General features: G+C 37.6%; 2 protein-coding genes across 6 annotated transcripts in view; one reads left to right on the top strand and one right to left on the bottom strand.

Moving 5' to 3' along the window:
• COQ6 (coenzyme Q6, monooxygenase) overlaps positions 1-20,139 on the bottom strand; it is a 39,151-nt gene that overhangs the window by 3,686 nt on the left and 15,326 nt on the right. The window contains exon 13 of one of the 3 annotated variants that reach the window (XM_026664446.2): positions 654-835. The exons of 1 other annotated variant lie outside the window; for it this stretch is intronic. The gene's annotated coding sequence lies outside the window, so the exon portion shown is untranslated. Of the gene's footprint in view, positions 1-653; positions 836-3,715; positions 4,177-20,139 lie in introns of those variants that run through there. One more of the 3 variants, XM_087951868.1, reaches the window with a different exon arrangement.
• The window catches only part of ENTPD5 (ectonucleoside triphosphate diphosphohydrolase 5), a 30,224-nt gene that overhangs the window by 5,029 nt on the left and 5,056 nt on the right, over positions 1-20,139 (top strand). For all 3 annotated transcript variants that reach the window (XR_015746783.1, XM_087951872.1, XM_087951873.1), the window contains 11 exons: positions 1,426-1,505; positions 2,013-2,156; positions 3,429-3,504; positions 6,152-6,187; positions 6,371-6,459; positions 15,870-15,949; positions 16,279-16,340; positions 17,069-17,167; positions 17,348-17,488; positions 18,940-18,996; positions 19,707-19,822. Coding sequence is in view for 2 of the 3 variants with exons in the window: in XM_087951872.1 (XP_087807998.1) it covers positions 1,426-1,505; positions 2,013-2,156; positions 3,429-3,504; positions 6,152-6,187; positions 6,371-6,459; positions 15,870-15,949; positions 16,279-16,340; positions 17,069-17,167; positions 17,348-17,488; positions 18,940-18,996; positions 19,707-19,822 (980 nt within the window). In the remaining variant the exon portion in view is untranslated. The remainder of the gene's footprint in view (positions 1-1,425; positions 1,506-2,012; positions 2,157-3,428; positions 3,505-6,151; positions 6,188-6,370; positions 6,460-15,869; positions 15,950-16,278; positions 16,341-17,068; positions 17,168-17,347; positions 17,489-18,939; positions 18,997-19,706; positions 19,823-20,139) is intronic.

The raw sequence follows: 20,139 nt of genomic DNA, 5'->3' as shown, positions 1-20,139 counted from the left end.
AGTGACAAAGCTTTTGATGTAATGCATTCAGTGAAAAAATGGGATACATTCAAAGATGTGTTTGTCTTGAAAATACCCCATGTTGAATTGTATACCACAGTTGGACATGTTTTATGACATTTTGTATTATGTCATAAACTGTTTCATAATATTTATGTCATAAAATGCCTTATAAACTTTGCCAAATTTCAATTCCATGGAGTCATTCCCGGATTTTGGATTCATTCTGCAAGTTGGCCATTTGGAGCCCCTCAGTTCAAAAGATTTTGCCCTTTCATCCATTAAAGCCTAAAGAAATCAGAATTTTAGTAGTCTGGATGTATCCTTATTTCGTAGTCTCTTCTTGCAGTTTCCTTCAGTTTTCTTTATTTCCTGATTTCAATCAATGTTGATTGATTTGTGCAAGTCTCTTTGTAAAGAGTTATTGGATCAGTTGCTTAATTGATGTATTTCCCTGAGAAAGATTCTAAAGTAGATTAAGTTTGAAAGATGGAAACAGGATATGAGTGCAACTTAATTCTACACATAGAAAACAAGAAAATATTATCTTACGGATAATGTTTAACAACATTCTCTGCTCTTTGGTTGCTTGGCATTTCCAGTTGGTTATGTTTTAATATTATATTTAATTATTTACTAAGGTGTCTCAATCATTGTTACTAATCCTTTATTTTGTTATTAATCCAATACAAACATTTGCCCTGCTTAGGTAATACTGGATTTGTACAGCTATATCACACTAATAAATCAAATGCAGTCTTCTGAAAACTATCTTCCAAAAGAAGGAAGAGAGATGGTTTTGATCCAGAATTATAAAGCATCTGGATTTTCATCTCTGTTGGCAAATGAAATGAGAATTAACACAACAGAGCATAGCTTAGTCCATTTTGTCATATTTTGTTTTCAGTTTTTGTGCAGTATTTTGGCTGGCTGGTGATGCTTTGTGGTTGTTTTATGATGCAATGATGTAGGATGCCCACCATCTTTTGAGTGGGACAGCTTTATAAATATAATAGTAATAATGACACCTTATATCTTAATATTGCTCTCCAGGCAGTACATGTTCATGATATGGGTTAGAATTTTCCTCAAGAATATCTCTTCCTACTGCAATCTTCTACAAAATATTAGAATTCTTTTATTTGTTACACAGAACCATTCACCCAGAAGTCACACATTACCAAGAATTATATATCTACTACAAAATAAAGTTTCTGGTTTTTTCCATTTTCACTGTAAATCAATTTCTCTGAAAGATACCTCTTGGTTAAATCTTGGGACATAGTTGGATTAAAAATCACAATCTTCACTGATATATTTCAGTTATTAACTCATTTGTAATCAGTAGAGCAAAATATTGAACTAAATCTATAGCCTTAGATAAAAATAAGCCTATCTAACAGCTTATTTTTTACATTTTTACAGAAAACCCTGCAGAGTTAAAAGGGGAAGTGTTTGAATCAGTGAAACCAGGTCTCTCAGCATATGCCAATCAGCCTAAGAAGGTAAGAGTTTCTGATGGAAAACAAATTATTTTCTTTTGGCACTTGAAGATAATATGAATGATAAAGACAAATTGCTGATTTCATTTTTCCATTATTGCTTATTCTCACTGTAAAATAGTAATTCTCCAAGCTTTTTCCAATTACTTCTTCCCTAAACCTAGCTGGAGATAAAAGGAACATTGTATGTGCAAGGACATGTTTTGTCATTAATCAATACCAATTCTCTCACTCCCAATATAGGTCCATAAACAATGAGAAAATTGAGCGAGGTTGGGGCAAGAGAACATAGATGGGACCAGTAGTTTGCATTAGTGGGATAGGGATAGGGATAGAGGTCAATAAAGGCGATAGTTAAGCTTAATTCAAGAGGAAAAATTTAAATGTCAAGCTAAAATAAAGTAGGTTTGGAGGAAGGAGTTGAAGAAGAGAAATATTTAAAATATGTCTGTAAACCAAAACACTGCCCAATCCTATCATTTTTTTGCTTTTGTTTCTGCTAATCTTTAGGGTGCTGAAACGATCAGAAAATTATTAGAAATGGCTAAAAATGCTGTACCACCAAGTCACTGGAACAAGACCCCCGTAGTATTGAAAGCCACTGCTGGTCTGCGGTTGTTATCAGAGCCCAAAGCTCAGGCTCTACTCTCGCAAGTAATGTTGGGTTATACTACAAAATCAACGGTGTCGTATACAAGTGGGGGCCTTTCTCAATCCTTTCCATTTGTGTTATGCCATGAATATGCCCCAGCTGCTTTTTTAAATACTGTATCAAAGTCAATGGGAGGCACTTGTAAAATCCTTTATTGTGAAAAGCACTTTATTCTAGATTGGTCACATGTCTCTTGAGCATTGTCTCCAATTCCAAAACACACACACAGAAATGCAGTGAGGATGATAGGATATGAAAATTTCCTGGATATGGGATATTTTAAGTCCTCAGTTCTCTGAGGAGAAATAAAAGAAACTGGATATGTGCAATCTTGAAAAAAGTTGACTGAGGGGAAATTTGATCATATTTTTCAAGTACACGTCCTCGACTTACAACAGTTTGCTTAGTGACCATTCAAAATTACAATGGCACTGAAAAAGTTACTTATGACCATTTTTCACACTTATGACCGTTGCAGCATCCCCATGGTCACGTGATTTACATTCAGATGCTTGACAGCTGGCTCACATTTATGATGGTTGCAGTGTCCTGAGGTCATATGATCACCTTTTGCGAACTTCTGACTAGCAAAGTCACTGGGGAAGCCAAATTCACTTAACAACCGTGTTACTAATTTAACAACTGCACTGATTCACTTGACAAATGGGGCAAAACTCATTTAACAAATCTCTCACTTAGCAACATAAATCTGGGGCTCAATTGTGGTCGTAACTTGAAACTACCTGTACTTGAAGGAATGCAACATAAAATAATTCCATGACCTATTTTTTATTTGTCCAAGAGTACAGGACATAGAGTACTACTTTTAAATTCTAGAAAGGCAGATATTGGATGAATGTGAGAAAAGTAATAGTAAGAGCAGTTCAACAATGGAATCAGTTAATGAGGAAAGGGGTGAGCTCCCTTTTGCTAGATTGTTCTAGTAGACATGGACAACCAATGGTCAGGAATGGGTTACTTGAGATTTGTGAACCAAGCAAGAAGTTGAACTCAGTAGTCTAATGGCTTCTTCCAACACTTATTATTTTATATCTATTTCTTCTATAGGTCCATATTATTAAGGCTGGCATCTTAGTAATGCAGAAAGCAATCCGGTTTTAATGGTAGTTTTTAGAGGTTGAATGAAACCATTTAACTTGTAGCTAATTTTAAATTCCCCTGTTTTTTTGTATAAGAAAGTTGCATAATTTGCATACTTCTGTTTGTGAATGATTCCAGTTCTAGGATGATCACTCCCTTTTTTCTTTCCGCAGGTCAGAATGGTCTTTGAGGATTCACCATTTTTAGTTCCTGATAATAGTGTTAGCATAATGGATGGATCTTATGAAGGTGCGTCATACAAATAAGGAAAATGAGGCATAGAGAAGAGAAATAACTACGGAAGTAAAAGAGGAGGAAGGGTTTCTCAGGACAAGATAAAATATTGTGATGTTGCTTTTAAGGAGGCGAAGATTATAATATCCTGGGGAAACAGGATTCTGTACACAGGAAAATGATAAAGTTGCTTGGCTGTATTAGTAACATTACTAGATGAAAAATAGATTCAACTAGTTTTAATGTCATTATGGACTTTACAATTAGAACACATCATAGCAAAAGACAGGTGTAGATAGCAATCTCATAATGAATATGCATTTATTTTATTTTGCTATTTATATACCTTATTACAGAATGATTTTAGTTAACTATAACAGAAGCATGCAAATATAATACTAAATAAAACAAATATCAGTTAAATGCTAAATAAAAGAGTACCAAAAACTAAAATTATGATGTTTAAAAATCAACTATTAGCACCCTACAAGTACAGGCAGTGTGCTGAATTCAATCTGAAGAATTTTTAAAAACCAGTTTTCACTGTGTTTTTGAAGAACATAGTATAGCATTTGATGGAGAGGGGAACTTGGGGAGAGGGGAACCACTACAAAGGAGTACTCCATGACCAATAAGATCTGCTTCTGTGCCATCCAGAGCTCTTGAAATGTGGAAACCCAAAATACCCTAAATTGAACAAATAGGATAATCAGGCACTTAAAACCTGAACTTTAGAATAGAATAGAATAGAATAGAATAGAATAGGAACAGAATAGAATAGAATAGGAATAGAATAGAATTCTTTATTGCCAAGTGTGATTGGACACACAAGGAATCTGTCTTGGTGCAAATGCTCTCAATATATAAAAAAGAAAAGATACATTCGTCAAGAGTCAAGAATCATAAGGTACAACACTTAATGATAATCATAGGGTACAATAAGCAATCAAATCATACTAGGAAACAGTCAATATAAATCATAAGGATACAAGGGACAAAGTTACAGTCATACAGTCACAAGTGGGAGGGGATGGGTGATAAGGAGTGATGAGAACATTAACAGTAATAGTAGTGCAGACTGTAACTAGTTGAACAGTAAACATAAACGGAATTATTTATTTAGCAGAGTGATGGTTTTTGGGGGAAAAACTGTTCTTGTGTCTAGTTGTTCTGGTGTGCAGTGCTCTATAGCGTCGTTGTGAGGGAAGGAGTTGAAACAGTTTATGTCCGGGATGTGAGGGGTCTGTAAATATTTTCACAGCCCTCGTTTTGACTCATGCAGTATACAGGTCCTCGAATGAAGGCAGGTTGATAGTAATTGTTTTTTCTGCAGTCCTTTACTTGAGAACCTACTACTAACCAGTATTATATAATTACAACAGCTCTCAAATACCAATATTTTGAATGTAGCAGACTGCTACATTCAAAATAATTCCAGTTTCAGCATAGCTTTCAAGGACAATAGAATGTTAAGTCCATGCACCATGCAAGTCCATTTAATTCTTCTAATCAGTTGTTTTGTATTACCTTTTAAAAACTTTTTATCATATTGTAAGCAACCCAGACTCATGTATCAGTGAGATGCGAGGCATAATAAATAAACAAACAAAGACACACCCACCCACATATACCTCCAGTCTAGAAGTGATAGGGACATGATTTAATGTTGCCTGTTCCAAAAAAAGTATGGTACCCTACTGCTCATTCTCCAGCATCATGGATTGGAACCTCATTTAGAAGTGTAAAAACAGTGCCATCCACCTCCAACCTATCATTAAGTGTCGTACCTTATGATTCTCGACTCCTGACGAATGCATCTTTTCTTTTATGTATACTGAGAGTATTTACACCAAGACAAATTCCTTATGTGTCCAATCACAATTGGCCAATAAACCTATTCTATTCTATTCTATTCTATTCTATTCTACTCTACTCTACTCTACCTCATTATCAATTGTATAAAATGCCTTTAAAGGTCTAATGGATGCAGATCATCCATTTGAGTAAGCAATGCAGTTTCTACTCATATGCATGCACCTCCTTTCCCGCCAGCTTTCTCAAAAAGAAAGATTGGGAACTGGATAGAAGTTATCTTATATGAACATACTGAGGTGTTTTTTTTTTGAAGGAGCACACTACTACTTCTTTCAAGACAGAACAAAACTTTCTCCCAAAGAAACCTTAACCACTTTAAGTTGGTTTCAGTAAAATTATGCAATAAATCTGCAGGGTTTACAGCAGGTTGTCAACCTGGCAACTTTAGACTAGGACTTCAACTCCCAGATTCTCAGCCAGCAAAGCTGGCTGAGGAATTCTGGGAGTTGAAGTCCACAAGTCTTATAGTTGCCAAGGTTGGACACCCTGGTTTACAGTATGTTAAGAAACCTGATGGGAAAGTACAAGAACTGGAACAAAGAAAAGAGACTGAGTAAATTTTAGATGGAGAAACAGTAATGAAAGTTAAGAGAATATCTTCTCATCTCACCCACCAATTGGTGAAAAAAATTGAGAAGCCAAACAATGAATGAAATGACATTCTGCTTGGAAAAGTACTAATAATTACTAATCAGCAGAAATGCAGCGTGTGAAAGAATCCTTTGTAGTTTGTATTCGTAATCTCTAGATAGATGGATTTTTCAGTAGCCTTTTCTTTCTCTTGCAGGTATTTTAGCCTGGATCACTGTGAATTTTTTGACAGGTATTTACTGTGGCATATTTCTATTTTAATAGATAGAATCCACAAAAATTAAATAGGAAGCCTATTAATAGTAGGAGAGTCATCTGTTATGTTTGTTCTGACTTGCTAAAAATCTCCCAGAACACGGTTGTTGTTGTTTGCTGTATATAGGTACTGTTTGAATTTCTGCAATGTTATCTGCAGGGCAGTTGTATGGCCAAGAGCAGCAGACAGTTGGAACTCTGGACCTGGGAGGAGCTTCAACTCAAATAACTTTCCTGCCACAGCTGGAGGTGAGGAGATAGAATAGCTGGATCTATTGCAGGTTCCATATTTTGAATAATCTTTATGTCCATTGTCACTTTCAGCCTTGATATCTTCCTTAATAGAACAAATGCCTTTCTAATGCTATATTTTAGATAATCCAAATACTCTTTTGTATCATATTCAAAATTCATTGAAAGGAAACTACACGGCTTCACTCAGGACACTAATGTGTTGTTGGCTTATTGAATATTGTTTTGGCTCATGAACATACTCGGTTATAAAACATGGTATGTAAACAATGGCTGGATTAACACACTACCAAAATACAGATAGTTTTCAATTTACAACCAGTCTTTCAGTGATCATTCAAAGTTATAATATACCTTATGGTGGTCTCTCATGAATGAAGACACTGAGACAGTCGTCTTGAAGCCAGATCGGGATGAGAGCCCAGGGCAGGCTCTGACACCCTCTTTTATTAGAAGCAATCTTTGTTAACGTTTGCAATTTTTTGTTAGTGTGTTGTTACAAACTCATTACATCACACAAAATACCATATGAGAATACAAAGCTGTAAAGTTTAAGTTTGCTACAATTCTGGGTAAGAAGTGGCAACATTTCGACCTTGTCCTCGCCTCGTGTTACAAACAACTACCAGAAGGCCCGTTGTCCTTGCATCGCGCGCAGGAAACAGATAGCAATTCCCACATCTCCTCTGTTTTTCTTTTTTTAAAAGACAGGGAGTGTTTTAGTTCCAACAGCAGCCTTTGTTAGGCACGTAGGCAAGAGTGCTGTGTATGCTGATGTTATCCATGGCGTTCGTGACTTCTTCGACCATCACAAACATCTTGTCCTCGTCTGGGTCATCACAGGTTGGCTCTCCCATCTCTTCTTCGGATGGTAGTGGTTCATATGTGTTAGTTATTTGTTGATTCCAGAGAGCCATTACCTGTGCAGTGGCTTTTTTCTCAGCCAAAAGGGATAAACTGTTAGAAATAGTGCGTACAAAGATAGGTAATACACAAGGCAATATAATACATCCTGCAGCAATCATACCAATAAGCGCTACAATAGCTTGCAAACCAGGTAATTTTGGGAACCAGGATCCAAACATGTCTCTAAAATCAAGACCATTCCATGTTTGTACAGGTACATGTGCAATCTTGATCATTCTATCAGTAATTTGTTGAATAACTTTTCCACTATCATCTATTTCAATACAGCAATTACTAAGGTTAAATTTTCCACACACTCTTCCTTCTTTGGCAAGAAGATAATCTAACGCCAAATGATTTTGCATGATATATGTTCTAGACAATGCACTTTCTTTAGCTAATGTTTTCAAAGCAAGAGCAGTTTCATTGGTTATAATTTCTAATACAGCTTGCAACCTTATAATTCTATTGAGCATATATATGTGGGGGTATGGTACCCCCTTGTTTCAGGTAAGTGAGTGTACAAGCAAATAGGATTACATTTGTCAGTGGTACATGAAGTAGAGCTTGATTTAACAGTGATATTAATATTTTGAGGGCCTCTTACTTGAGCAGAGTCAATAGGTGGGGTGTATCAGTAGTTGTAAACAGTGGTGGCCCCCACATTAGTCCCGGACACCTTTTGGAAGAGATATTTCCTTTCCTGTAGATAAGATCTTTGCCAGCTGTGTGAGCTGCAGGTGACTCCTGCAGTGTTGTTAGGACCTTGGCCTTTGTTGATGGCAAAACAAGCATCAAAACACACAAAAGTGTTAGTAACCCCCCGAGTGACATTATGGGTAATGTACCCATTTTTTGCTTGACTGGTAGAGAACATTGAGGCAAGGTCAGAGCTGGATCCTCCTTTGTAGGCATAGACATACAGTGAGGCGGTGATGGGCCCCACAGCCTTTGGTTCGTAGCATTGGATACCTTGTTTGGTGTAGCATCGTGCATATTGAGTGTTGTTATGCAAACAAGGGGAGATTGTCATGGAGTTGCACTCAGGCTTCAAAGTATGATAGATCAGGGTGGACTGGGTCTTCGTTCCGCTGCGAGTAGTTTTGATGCAGGCATCGCAGGAGGATGGGGTGGCTGTTGTATTGGCAGGAACGATGTGGAAACCCAGGAAGCAAATGATGAATGCAGTGGGCAGCTTCATGATGCTGATGTAGGCAAGGCTGGTTTGGGTAGAAAAGGCCTTACGTGTCGTCCAGGGACCCAGATGGTGTTGTTGTTGTCAGCGTACCCTTGTCCCCAGGTTATAAGTTCAGCAGGACCTTTCCACTGAGGATCTGGAAGCTGATACCGTTGGTCTGGGTTCAGGATGAGGCGAGGAAGCAAATGACGTGATGCTGCTGTGCATGGGGGATCCGGACTCATTGAGGAAGTTAAGAGTAAACAAGCAAACATTCAATGCATTCTGGAGTCCTGGCAACCCTGTGACATTTTTAAATTTGAATTTAAACTGTCTGGCCAAGGCTTTTTTATTTTGATGAAAATAACTATGACTGTCCCAGGGTGTTTGTTGTGAAAGAATCATGCAAGAGATGGCGCTGTCTGCGGTTGCAGCTGCGGCTGCCGCATCAGCCATATCATTGCCTTCCTGGAGAATTCCTGGGAAGGGTTGGTGGCTGCGAATGTGTGCTACAAAGAGTGGGTGCTGGTGCTGTGCAACAAGGTGTTGCAATGTAACAAAAAGAGAGAGAAGATTTTTAGAGACAGAGACTGGAGTGAAGGATAGGCAGTAGTTGAAAGCATTTTGTGTGTATGGAGTTAGTACTTCGATGAAATCAATCTGTGTTCTCTGGAAAGGCCAGCCCATCAGGGTCGCCTCCCATTTCTTTTTCCTTGCTACTTTCTTGTTTACTTTCAAACATACTTTGCATTCACAGAAACCACCTTCACCCCTTCTCAGTTTCCCAACTCATCTTTCTCCTTTTCCTCAGGTTTCCAATCCTAATAACTCACATTTCTGCGCAGACCATGAAGGAAGGGAGGGAGCCCTTTATGACCTCCCCTGCTCCTATCATGACTGCAAATCCTGATTTCCTCTTTCCTTCCTCAACCCTGCTTGACCCATCCACCTACTTGCAACAAACAATCATGGTCCTCAGTTCCCACGATTCTGCAAGCCTTTAGATAGTCCGAGAGGGAAGCCCCCCCTCGGGCAGTTAGAGGCTGCAGAATCCTCTTTCAATCCTCATTTGCATTTTCAACAATCAGTTTTAACAGACTAAGAGATTTTTTAGGAGTGTTGAGGAAGATGTATCCATTCTAAGATAAGGAGGTTGCTAGTGTGCTGAGACTTTTGGGTTAATACAGCAGTAGGTAAGGAGGGGGGTGTATTGAGCAAGATTAAGGAAATAGGAGCATTGTTGTGACATCGGTTGACCCACCTTTTCTGCATAATGTGCTATATGTCCTGGGTGATTTTTAATTGATGATCTGTAAGGGTAATTTTATCTCCTGGAGTGGTTCCTCCCTTTAACACATCAAACAGGGGGTTGAGCATGTGTGTAGTAATGCCAAAATAGGGACGGGTCCAATTAATAGCCCCTAAATATTGTTGTAATTGTACGAGGGATGTCTACACAATGGCATCACGTGTGGATGGACTGAAACTTGTATATCAAAATTTAAAAAAAGAAAAGCAAGAAGGGAAAGGTGTCCTAGGCACTCTTTTCCAATATTTTACAAGGAGAAGAAGAAGCAAGGGAGAAAGGAAGAGATGAGAGGCCTTAAGCAAAAGTTCTCCAGAGACAATAGACAAATTCTACTGAAAAAGGGATTTCAGAAAGGCACACAAGACCGCACTTCTACACCTGCATCCAGAAATAACCATAGAAAACTGGAAACAACATGCAATTCAAAATGTGACAAAACACTCAGTATAATCTAGTGAAACCTTTGCCAAGAAAAGGAGAGTACTGTAATGAAACAATGATTTAAGACATGGGATGTGGGTGGGGGGGAACAATCCCGGAAAGCATAAGTGTTCCCACAAAGGCATGATATCTAACTGAAAGGGGTAAAATGTTTAAGACATAAATGATTGCCAACATCAATGATTAGACTATGTTATCCCAGCGAAACTTTTTGTGAAATGAGAGATCTGAAGTAGGAGAAGGGGGAACACTGCAATGAAATAATGATCAATAATATGTGATGTGGTTTAACTGAAAAGCAATGTACCAAATGTTCAAGACACAAATGAACATCAACACTAATGAATAACAATACTGCACAATTTCAGAATGCACCAGATAGAATCCCAGTGCAAATTATGTGTTCTATATTAAGTATTACAAATATAGGGGAAAGAGTTAAAGGCATCACACTCCATTCAGTGCACAGGAGAAGTTTTTCTTCAAAGAAGAAAGACAAATGGATCGAATTGAGAGGAGATTAACAAAATAAAACCGAGAAAATTCAAAAGAGAGGAGAAGCTATGTAGAAAATTGAAAATGCCAATAAGATGCCAATGGTATGCAAAATGCCAATGGTATGCAAAATGCCAATGGTATGCAAAATGCCAATGGTATGCAAAATGAACACGAATCTGAATCTGTGTCTGTACCAAGACTTTTGACCTGGGACTAAGCAACTTTCAGAAAAGAGATTTTTTAATGCTTTTATGTTTTGTGTTTCTGTGTATCCATGTTCTGCATGTCTTTAAAAATTAACAAAGTTTGTTAAAAAAAGAGAGAGAGGCTGAGAGTTTTGAGGAAGGATAGAGCAGATCGGGAACCACAGAGATTCCTTTGAGAAGGGCATGAGGGTGAGATTGTAAGAGCAGTTTTATCGGAGAAGAAGGAGGCAGAAGGAGGAAGCTGTGTGCTGACAGAGATGGGGAAAGGATATGAACACATCTTCTGCCATTGATAATTCATACACAGTGGATGGTATATGGGCAGCCTTGGGAGAGGGGCTAGCTGCCGGCCCCTCTACTGTCGAGCATCTCTGCTGGCGGAGGGCTTTGCTGCCCCCCCGCTGGGGCTCGACATTGTGATTTAAAATGACCAGGCTTCCCACAATTGTAACAATTACCAGATGGTTTATTACCTCTGGTGATAGCTGCAGCCATCATTTCGGAAGTGTCTAAAGAGGCTTTACTGAGAGAGCCCCCTCTTTTAAAAAGGAAAAAAATTCGTTTGGTTGATTCTCTTAGTTCCTCAATGTGCAATTTCTGGTCCCGAGAGAATCCTCCACCCATACTCACGAGGGATCCACGGCGATCGCCTGCGATCGAATCAGGGATGAGGTATACCAAGGCTATGCCAGCCGATGAGTATGGATGGTCCAAAGACGTACCACCTCGCAGATGATCACGTCGGGGTCACCAGTTATGGTGGTCTCTCATGAATGAAGACACTGAGACAGTCGTCTTGAAGCCAGATCGGGATGAGAGCCCAGGGCAGGCTCTGACACCCTCTTTTATTAGAAGCAATCTTTGTTAACGTTTGCAATTTTTTGTTAGTGTGTTGTTACAAACTCATTACATCACACAAAATACCATATGAGAATACAAAGCTGTAAAGTTTAAGTTTGCTACAATTCTGGGTAAGAAGTGGCAACATTTCGACCTTGTCCCTCGCCTCGTGTTACAAACAACTACCAGAAGGCCCGTTGTCCTTGCACGCGCGCGGAAACAGATAGCAATTCCCACATACCTGAATTTAGGGGAATTTACCACTCAGATATGATGTTCCAACAGTCGGGGGGCTGCATTCACATGACTATACTTTGGGTACTTGGCAATATGGCCGCATTTATAGTTGTTTGTGTCCTGCAGTCACATAACTGCATTTTATTTTGGTTTTGCTGAAAACTGGTAGGTACTTCTAGTTATTGGCAAAACTGCAGAGCTTTCACTTAATGATGGTGGCATTTGTTTTATGACCGCCATGTTTAACCACTGCAAAAAACAAGGTTTGCGACCAAACCTGTTTTATGATTCTTACAACTTATGGCCCTAATGAACAGGCCTTGTTATGGTCATACTGTAACTTGAAGAGTACCTTGAAATAAAATGGTTGTTTTGTGTCATGTAGCTACTGCTCTTCAGATTTCCAGTTTCCATGAATCCTTAAATGAATAGAAGCTGGCCCAACCTCTACATAATATAAAGTTATACCCAGCGTTTCTGCATATTTAAATGTTTATTTACTCTATGTGTCTCTAAATTCCAAATAAGAAAACAGTAATTGTTTTCTTGTAGTATTAAAAATACATTTAAGTCGAGCAGTGTTTTTTTTTTTTAACTCTAAAGTTGTTAGAGGCCCCAAAAGGCAATTGGCAATTAGCCAGATTTGGGAGTGAACAACTGCTTTTACCTTTCTTATCTCTCTGGTTATGAGTGTAAGGTTCTATCTATTTTCAACGATGGGGCCCTTTAAGCAGCTGTCTTAGAATTTGAAATGAAGATAATTCACTTTCAACACAAAGACTGTAGGAAAAAAAACACCTCTGAATCTTGTCAATTAGCAGTTTCAACTGTGAGAAACACTGTTGAGAAATGAAAGCTACATAGAACTTGAAGACAAGAAAACAAAAATCTGCTGGATCTGCAAAAATTATGCAGACCTTGCAGGAGACTGCAAGAAACCTGCTGAAAACGTCAGCTAATACTGCAGTGACTGTCTACAAAACAGCATAGCTTATATGAATATGATCTCATATGAGTATTGCCAGACTCTCTGTCCCCATCTGGAAAGCCTTCTCAACAGTAGTTCTGGACAACTCTAGGATTCCACACAAGGTCACCAGAGGTTCTATAAATTATTGTGGTTAAAGAAAATGTTTAACTTGTTTAACAATGTAAGCTGCAGATTTTTATATAGGAGTTCAATTATTTCAAGGATTCCTCCAGGTTAAAAAAAGTTGAGAAAGGCTGGTCTAGACCAGCAGTCGCCAACCGGTGGGCCGTGAGAAAATTTTGGTGGGCCGCAGAGAAATCTCACCCCCAGAGCACCCCCACAAAGCAATTAATCCAGGCTGCGCAGAAACACAAGGCCCACAGGAACCCTCCCGCCCACTCACTCGTTACCCGGCAAACTTCCCTGCTAAATTGCTATTTTTCCCTTTTCCGACCATCGCTTCTGCTGTGCCAGGAGATTTAGATTAGCTAGGAAGCAGGAAATGGTTGGATTTCTTGCTTTCTAGCTAGTCTTTAGATCTTCGACTCAGCACAGCCGAACCTCCCTTAGGACTGAAGGTTTGCTTGCAAGCAAATTCAGTGCAGGCTCACGGCAAGCAAATTTGAGAGACTGAGCTAGCCGATGGCAGATAGATAGATCACTGAATGATTCTGTGAGCAACTCAATCTGCCTGTTTTGCCTGATTTTGGGTAAAAGTTGCTCTTTTTTATAAAAAATTCAATATTTACATGCATGGTGTGTTGTGAGTTAATTTTGTGAGTTTGCTTGCAAGCAAATTTTATGTGACAGACTGAGCTAGCCAATGGCAGATCTCTGAATGAATCTGTGATTCTGTGAGCAACTCAATCTGCCTGCTTGCTTTGCCTGATTTTGGGTAAAAGTTGCTCTTTTTTTATAAAAAAATTCAATATTTATATAAATATTTACATACAAGCCATGCCCAGCCAGTCACATGACCACCAAGCCACACCCACAAATTAGGCCATGCCCACAGAACCAGTTAGTGGTCCCTGGGATCTAAAATTATGAGTTTGGTGGTCCCTGAGGTCTAAAAGTTTGGCGACCCCTGGTCTAGACCATATCAAGGTAACTTGAAAGATTCGGCAACAGAGTTCGTTGGATTAGTGAAACAAAATTTCAAATATTTGACCATAACCACGTTTGGAAATCTATTTTGAGAAAAAAGGGTGAAGCGTTTTCAGAAAAGCACACTTTGCCAGTGCTAAACACATAGATGCCTCTATTACTTTCTGGGTTTGTTGTGGCCACATGAAACATTGTGCAAGTGAACAGAAGAATGAAATTGGCTAAGTAGCAACATGTCTTAAAAACTAATATTCCACAATATTAACACTTAGGTTTGGATTGACCTTTCCATTATCAGAATTATCTTTAAAATCTTTCAAATCTCAGACATGCAATATTTCTTAACTAAAAAATTTCCCAAAGGTAGAATGGAAAAGAAATCCAAAAGCAAAATTAGAAGAACTCTTATTTGACTGCAGGAAATGTTTGGAAACTATTGTTTTTACCCAAAGAGATATTACAAAGTCCTAACTGTAAGGGTATCCAAACTGTTCTGCTATATTCACCTTCCTCACATGTTGAATCTGTAAACAACTACACAAAACAGTGAATATGCATTTAAATTTGTTTTAACCATGACATAAAAAATAGAATCTAGAGGTCTAAAAATGTCTGGCCCTTCCCCTATCCAATTGGAAAAATATCTAATTACTAGCCAATCTTTTTTGCCTGAGGTACCTGCAAAAAGATTCAAAGATGGCTATGTCCATGTATTCAAAGGCTTACCTCTTTTACAAGAGCTGTACACACATCTAGAAAAAGGGTCCTGACTTAGATCTTGGGGTTGCTGCTGCATCTTGGCCTTTTTTTACCAGCTTCTATTTTTTTGTAGTTATTATGAGGGAAGATTCTTTGGTCACTGTTTGAGGGTCATCATCTCCCCAATCACATATATTAATCATATCAGATCTGGTGGGTGGAGGGCATCTTGCAGATCCCATTGGCCAGGAGTGTCATCTGGCAGGACCAAGAAGGAAAGCTTTTTGTGCCATGGCTCCTGCCAGAGATCAGATTGGCTCTGATCCTGCTGATTTTTCTAAAGACCCTGAAAACATGGTTCTGTCAATAAGCATGGGAACTGGAAAAGTGATAAAACTGGCACCGTCCATTGATATCACATTGGTAGATGTGATTATCTCAGCTGTGAATTTGATGAATTTTTATGGTGGTTTTAATAGGTTTTTGTATTAGTAAAAATAATATAAAAACCACCATGATAAACATGTTTTAAATTCTTCACGTTATTTGGTTGTTTTATATAGTTTTAACTGTTTGTAAGCCCAGACCTATACACACATGCATAGAGACATAGACAACACACACATATACACAGCTAATTAGAATAATTTATAATAATAGTTAGGAAGTCAAATAGTTGGGAAGCCAGGGAGAGAATAAAGAAAAAAAAGTTACATTTGATACAAGGTGTTCCTGTCAATATATCTCTGAAGGATATGTTTGGGAACTTGTAGGTCAATAAAAATGTAGTATATGAAGCTGGAGAATCTACAAATCTCCAATCTTTTCATTGTGCAGTAGATTTCGGAACTATATAAATCATACAAAAACACAATTTTTGCAATACTAAAGAATTTGTTGAAATCAATTTTACTAATGTTGAAAGGTATCATTCATCTAGTAGTGCTTGGTCAGTATATACTAAAAAAATATCCCTTAAATAACAATTCGTGAACTTTTCATTCTCATTCTTTTTAGGAAACCTTAACAGAAACTCCAGTGGACTTTCTTACCTCATTTCAAATGTTCAACAGCACTTATAAACTCTACACACATAGGTAAGTGAGAAAATAAAACACAAATGATTAATTCTAAGGCATTTTTGATTTGTGCCTGGAATGTTCGCCTAAATCGTTTGTATAATTCAGGTTCCAAGTCCAAATTTTTACTTGTTATCAGAATTATTTGATTTTAGGTAAATTATCTTCTTTTTCAAATTATACACAATAACTTGTACATTATTGTAAAAGAGCCATATGCTGTTATTTTGGCACTGAGGTCTTAGAAAGCAACAAAAAGGTTATTTGATATAATTTATTTCCAAATGTGTAAAACGTTGATACATTGTCTTGGTTATTAATTAAATGTTGCTTATCCTCCCTTATAGCTATTTGGGACTTGGACTGAAAGCTGCTCGGTTGGCAACATTAGGAGCTTTGAATTTGGAAGGTATAGTCAAACAGAATAGCTATTCTATGTGCATATTAGAGTATCTTGCGTCAATCCAGCAATTCGTTTTTGTTGTTGATCCAGACTCAAGAGAGATACAAAAGCAATGAACCCCAGACAAGTAATTTCTTTAAACCTCTAAGTGTTGGAGAAATGTTTTATTTTGTGTTAATGGCCAGCATTCAAACTCATGCACCTTTTTTTACATTGTGCTTTGTCTTAATGGTTCTCTATATTTCTTGTCTTCTGTTTTGGACCATCCCCTCCTTCAGAAGGAAAGGAAAGCTCCTCTCTTGTATGCATTGCTGCTATATTCAGTTTGCTGGTGGATGGCAGAGCTCCAAAACAAATGTCTCCTCCCATAGCTGTCTCAGGATTTTTACTTTATTGGCAACTCTATCATGCTGTTGCTGGAGGAAAGCTTAAATGGGAAAGAAGGCATGTGTTCCAAGCAGCCTGCTCTTCCACCCAGCAACACTCCTGAGTTGAATCCTTAACTCACAAATACTTAAAAATTGCTCCATTATCCCCAGAGTGTGCCCAAATTATCCTGCTCCCTCCAACAGTCAAGAACCACTAGTGAATAAACATCTTCTATAGGAAAATGAGTAAAGTCTTCACTTCCACCCCCCCACCCCACCCCGGTTCATATTTTTGCAATTAAAACCAAATAAAGTGTGTGTGTGTGTTTATAAATAAATTTTCCTCTTCCATATTCTCTCTTGAAGCATTTGGACAGACATTCAGAAGTTCTTGTCTGCCACGACAGCTGGAAGCAGAATGGTATTTTGGTGGAATAAAATACCAGTATGGTGGCAATACAGAAGGTAATTTAAAAGGATACTGCTTTCTAGGAAAGTTATTTTTTTTAATGAACTAAATTGTGAGTATATTCATAAAAGAAAAAAATATAGGAATGAGGCTACATGAAGACTGTAGTATTCTTAAGGGAAGAACTGGAATTTATGATTCATGTCATGCTTATACTAGTGTCTTTTTTCTGATAGGTGAAACTGGATTTGAACCATGCTATTCTGAAGTATTGAAGGTTGTACAAGGAAAATTACATCAACCAGATGAGATTCAGAGAAGTTCCTTTTATGCCTTTTCCTATTATTATGATCGGGCAGTAGACACTGACCTTATAGGTGAATAGTAAATGTTTGAAAAAATTGGAAGTTAGCACTATAACCTCCAGATGCAATTTACTCATTTTTTAGCTTAATCTCAAGATAAAATCTCAGCGGGGATTACTCCAGTGTTACTGTGAATTGGATGGCCATATAAAAGTTATTAATAAAATAAAATAATACAAATAACTAATATATGAATCTGATAAACAAGTATGACAATAGCAGATAAAATATCAGCTAGAAGCAAGGTTAACATTAACTAATTAACCAGTGTAAAATAGATAAATCGTTTTTAAATTTTCCTAAAGGACAGCAAAAGGTATGTTTTGAAAAATGAAAGCGTTTTAGAAACAGCCATTACATTCACTAATCTCATAGCTGTCAAAAGAACAGAGCCGCAAGTGACATCCTTGGTGCCGAGGGCAATAGCTGAGGGAAGAGGGGAAGGGAAGATAGTGATTGGGAATGGAGCAATGCTATGTTGAGACATCGGTAGCAGCTACACTGAGAGAGAAAAGTGGAGAAGTAAGCCCCCCCCCCCCATCCAAGAGACTTATTCCTTTAAAAGAAAGCTATAGGGGATTACATGCTTAAGGCTCCAGGCAGAAATAAATTGCTCTCTCTGTGTGTAACAGACTTATGGAGAATGGTAGCCCTGTGGGCACAAAGTGGTGCACACCCTGCTAAAGAAAAATACATAACAAAGCCATAAGGCTGCATCATTCTAAAATTTTAATATGATATAAAGAAAAAGCTATATATTAAATGGGAATAATCAAATTTAATTTTAAAGTAAATTTTGAATATATAGAAAACATACATACCGGTACATACATACATATGTTTTCAACTTTTCAAGTTGTAGAGAATAGAACTCAGAAGGTCATCACACAGCCCATTACCTAGGTCATTACAACACAGGAGGCTGATAGACACACAGCCAATACCTCAGCCACACGTTCTTACGAAAAAGCCAGCCAATCCGCAAACATCAACTCCCTCAACTAATCAAGAAATGACAACACAGCCAACCTCCACACCAGTATTTATAGAGAGACGGCAACTCAGATCACGCTTTGCTCGCACAAGCACGAAGCCAAAAGCACCAGCCTGAAGATGGCGAGTGAGACCTCGTTGAAAAGTCTCAATCTTACACGGGAAGAAAGACTCGAACACACCAAAACATATGATTATATATATGGTGTTTTGATATGTTCAGTCTCAGGCAGAAAAGTTTCCCCTGCATTATGAGAAGAAAATGTGAAAGAGAACTATGCAAGATATATGTCATTTTGCAGTTGTGATTCAAAAACCTCTTAATTTTTTAAAAAATGATCATTATTCAGATTTTAACTGATCTGGAAGTACTGTACAATTTGAAATGCAGATTTCATTGTGTCACAGCTACGATTTTTACAGTATCTTTTTCTCAGTCAGATGATAATTTTAACCTTTTGTCATTTCAGATTATGAGAAAGGTGGTGTTTTACATGTGAGAGACTTTGAAAAAAAAGCCAAACAAGGTAAAATGAGTTTGACTTTATCTAGATTCCTTCTAGTTATTTTACTATCAATTTGAAATAGCTCACTTTTTAAAATTTGGCTAACTTGTGTTTATAGATTTTTTTAATCACTTAACTGTCATGTTTAGTATACTTAAACTTGAAACAGCAATATAATTATTCCTAAGAGATAAGACAGTTTAATGATCTCACTGAATAAAAGAAATAATTGAAAAAAGTGTGCTGAAATGAAAGAAAACAAAGGTATTGATAGGTATCATAAATTCAACAATATATGCCATCTGACAGGGTCACATTTCATCTTTGTATGTATTAACGCGTTTACAAACATATATCAACAGTATTAATACCCTTTTTATGTTAAGTGAGGAGTAAATGATCTGTGTATAGTTTAAATAGACAGTAATATGTCATCAAGAGAAAGGAATTGGAAACAGCCTATGGTTACATAACTCTAGCTACATTCATTAGTACATTTGAACTCTTCCTGAGATGCCCCAACCCAGCATTTGAAATCCATTTATCCAGTGGCTAGAAGATATAGGAAAAACAAGCAGCCAAAAGCATAGCTCATTCCAGATCCTTCAGCCATGATCAGCAGTAAACCAGTATCAAGCAAAGAGTTTCTGTAGTACTAATGATTCTGTATGTTTATTTTTCAGCAGCTATTCTAATTTTATTGAATATTCTTCTCATTTTTTTTCATTTAGTTTGTGATAATCTGGATAACTATAGCTCTGCCAGCCCCTTTTTATGTATGGATCTCAGTTACATTACAGCTTTATTAAAAGAAGGCTTTGGATTTGGAGACAGCACAGTTTTACAGGTAAGTAAATATTGCAGGAATCCAACCTAGTGTTTCATCCCATGAAATTATGGTGAATTTTTTAAAAATAACGTTATTGTAATATGATTGTTGGACTATTGGTCAAAATAAACAGAAGTTATATTTTGTATCACATTCACTCTGCTAGAATATAAACTTTATAAACGTTATCCTTAATACCATGTTTCTCATAAAATAAGGCCGGGTCTTATTTTTTTTTGAGCCCCGAAATACGGCTAGGATGTCTTTTCGGGGATGACTTAATTTCCTCCCCCACACCCCCCCCAACCTAGAGCGCCTCATGTGCACTGACCTCT

This window comes from Notechis scutatus, chromosome 1, assembly GCF_049901735.1.
Source record: "Notechis scutatus isolate UNSWTSFEM ecotype Mainland chromosome 1, rNotScu1.2, whole genome shotgun sequence".
Lineage (NCBI taxonomy): Eukaryota > Metazoa > Chordata > Lepidosauria > Squamata > Elapidae > Notechis > Notechis scutatus.
The sequence above is the reverse complement of the archived record's forward strand: the minus strand, read 5'-3'. Positions and strand labels throughout refer to the sequence as shown.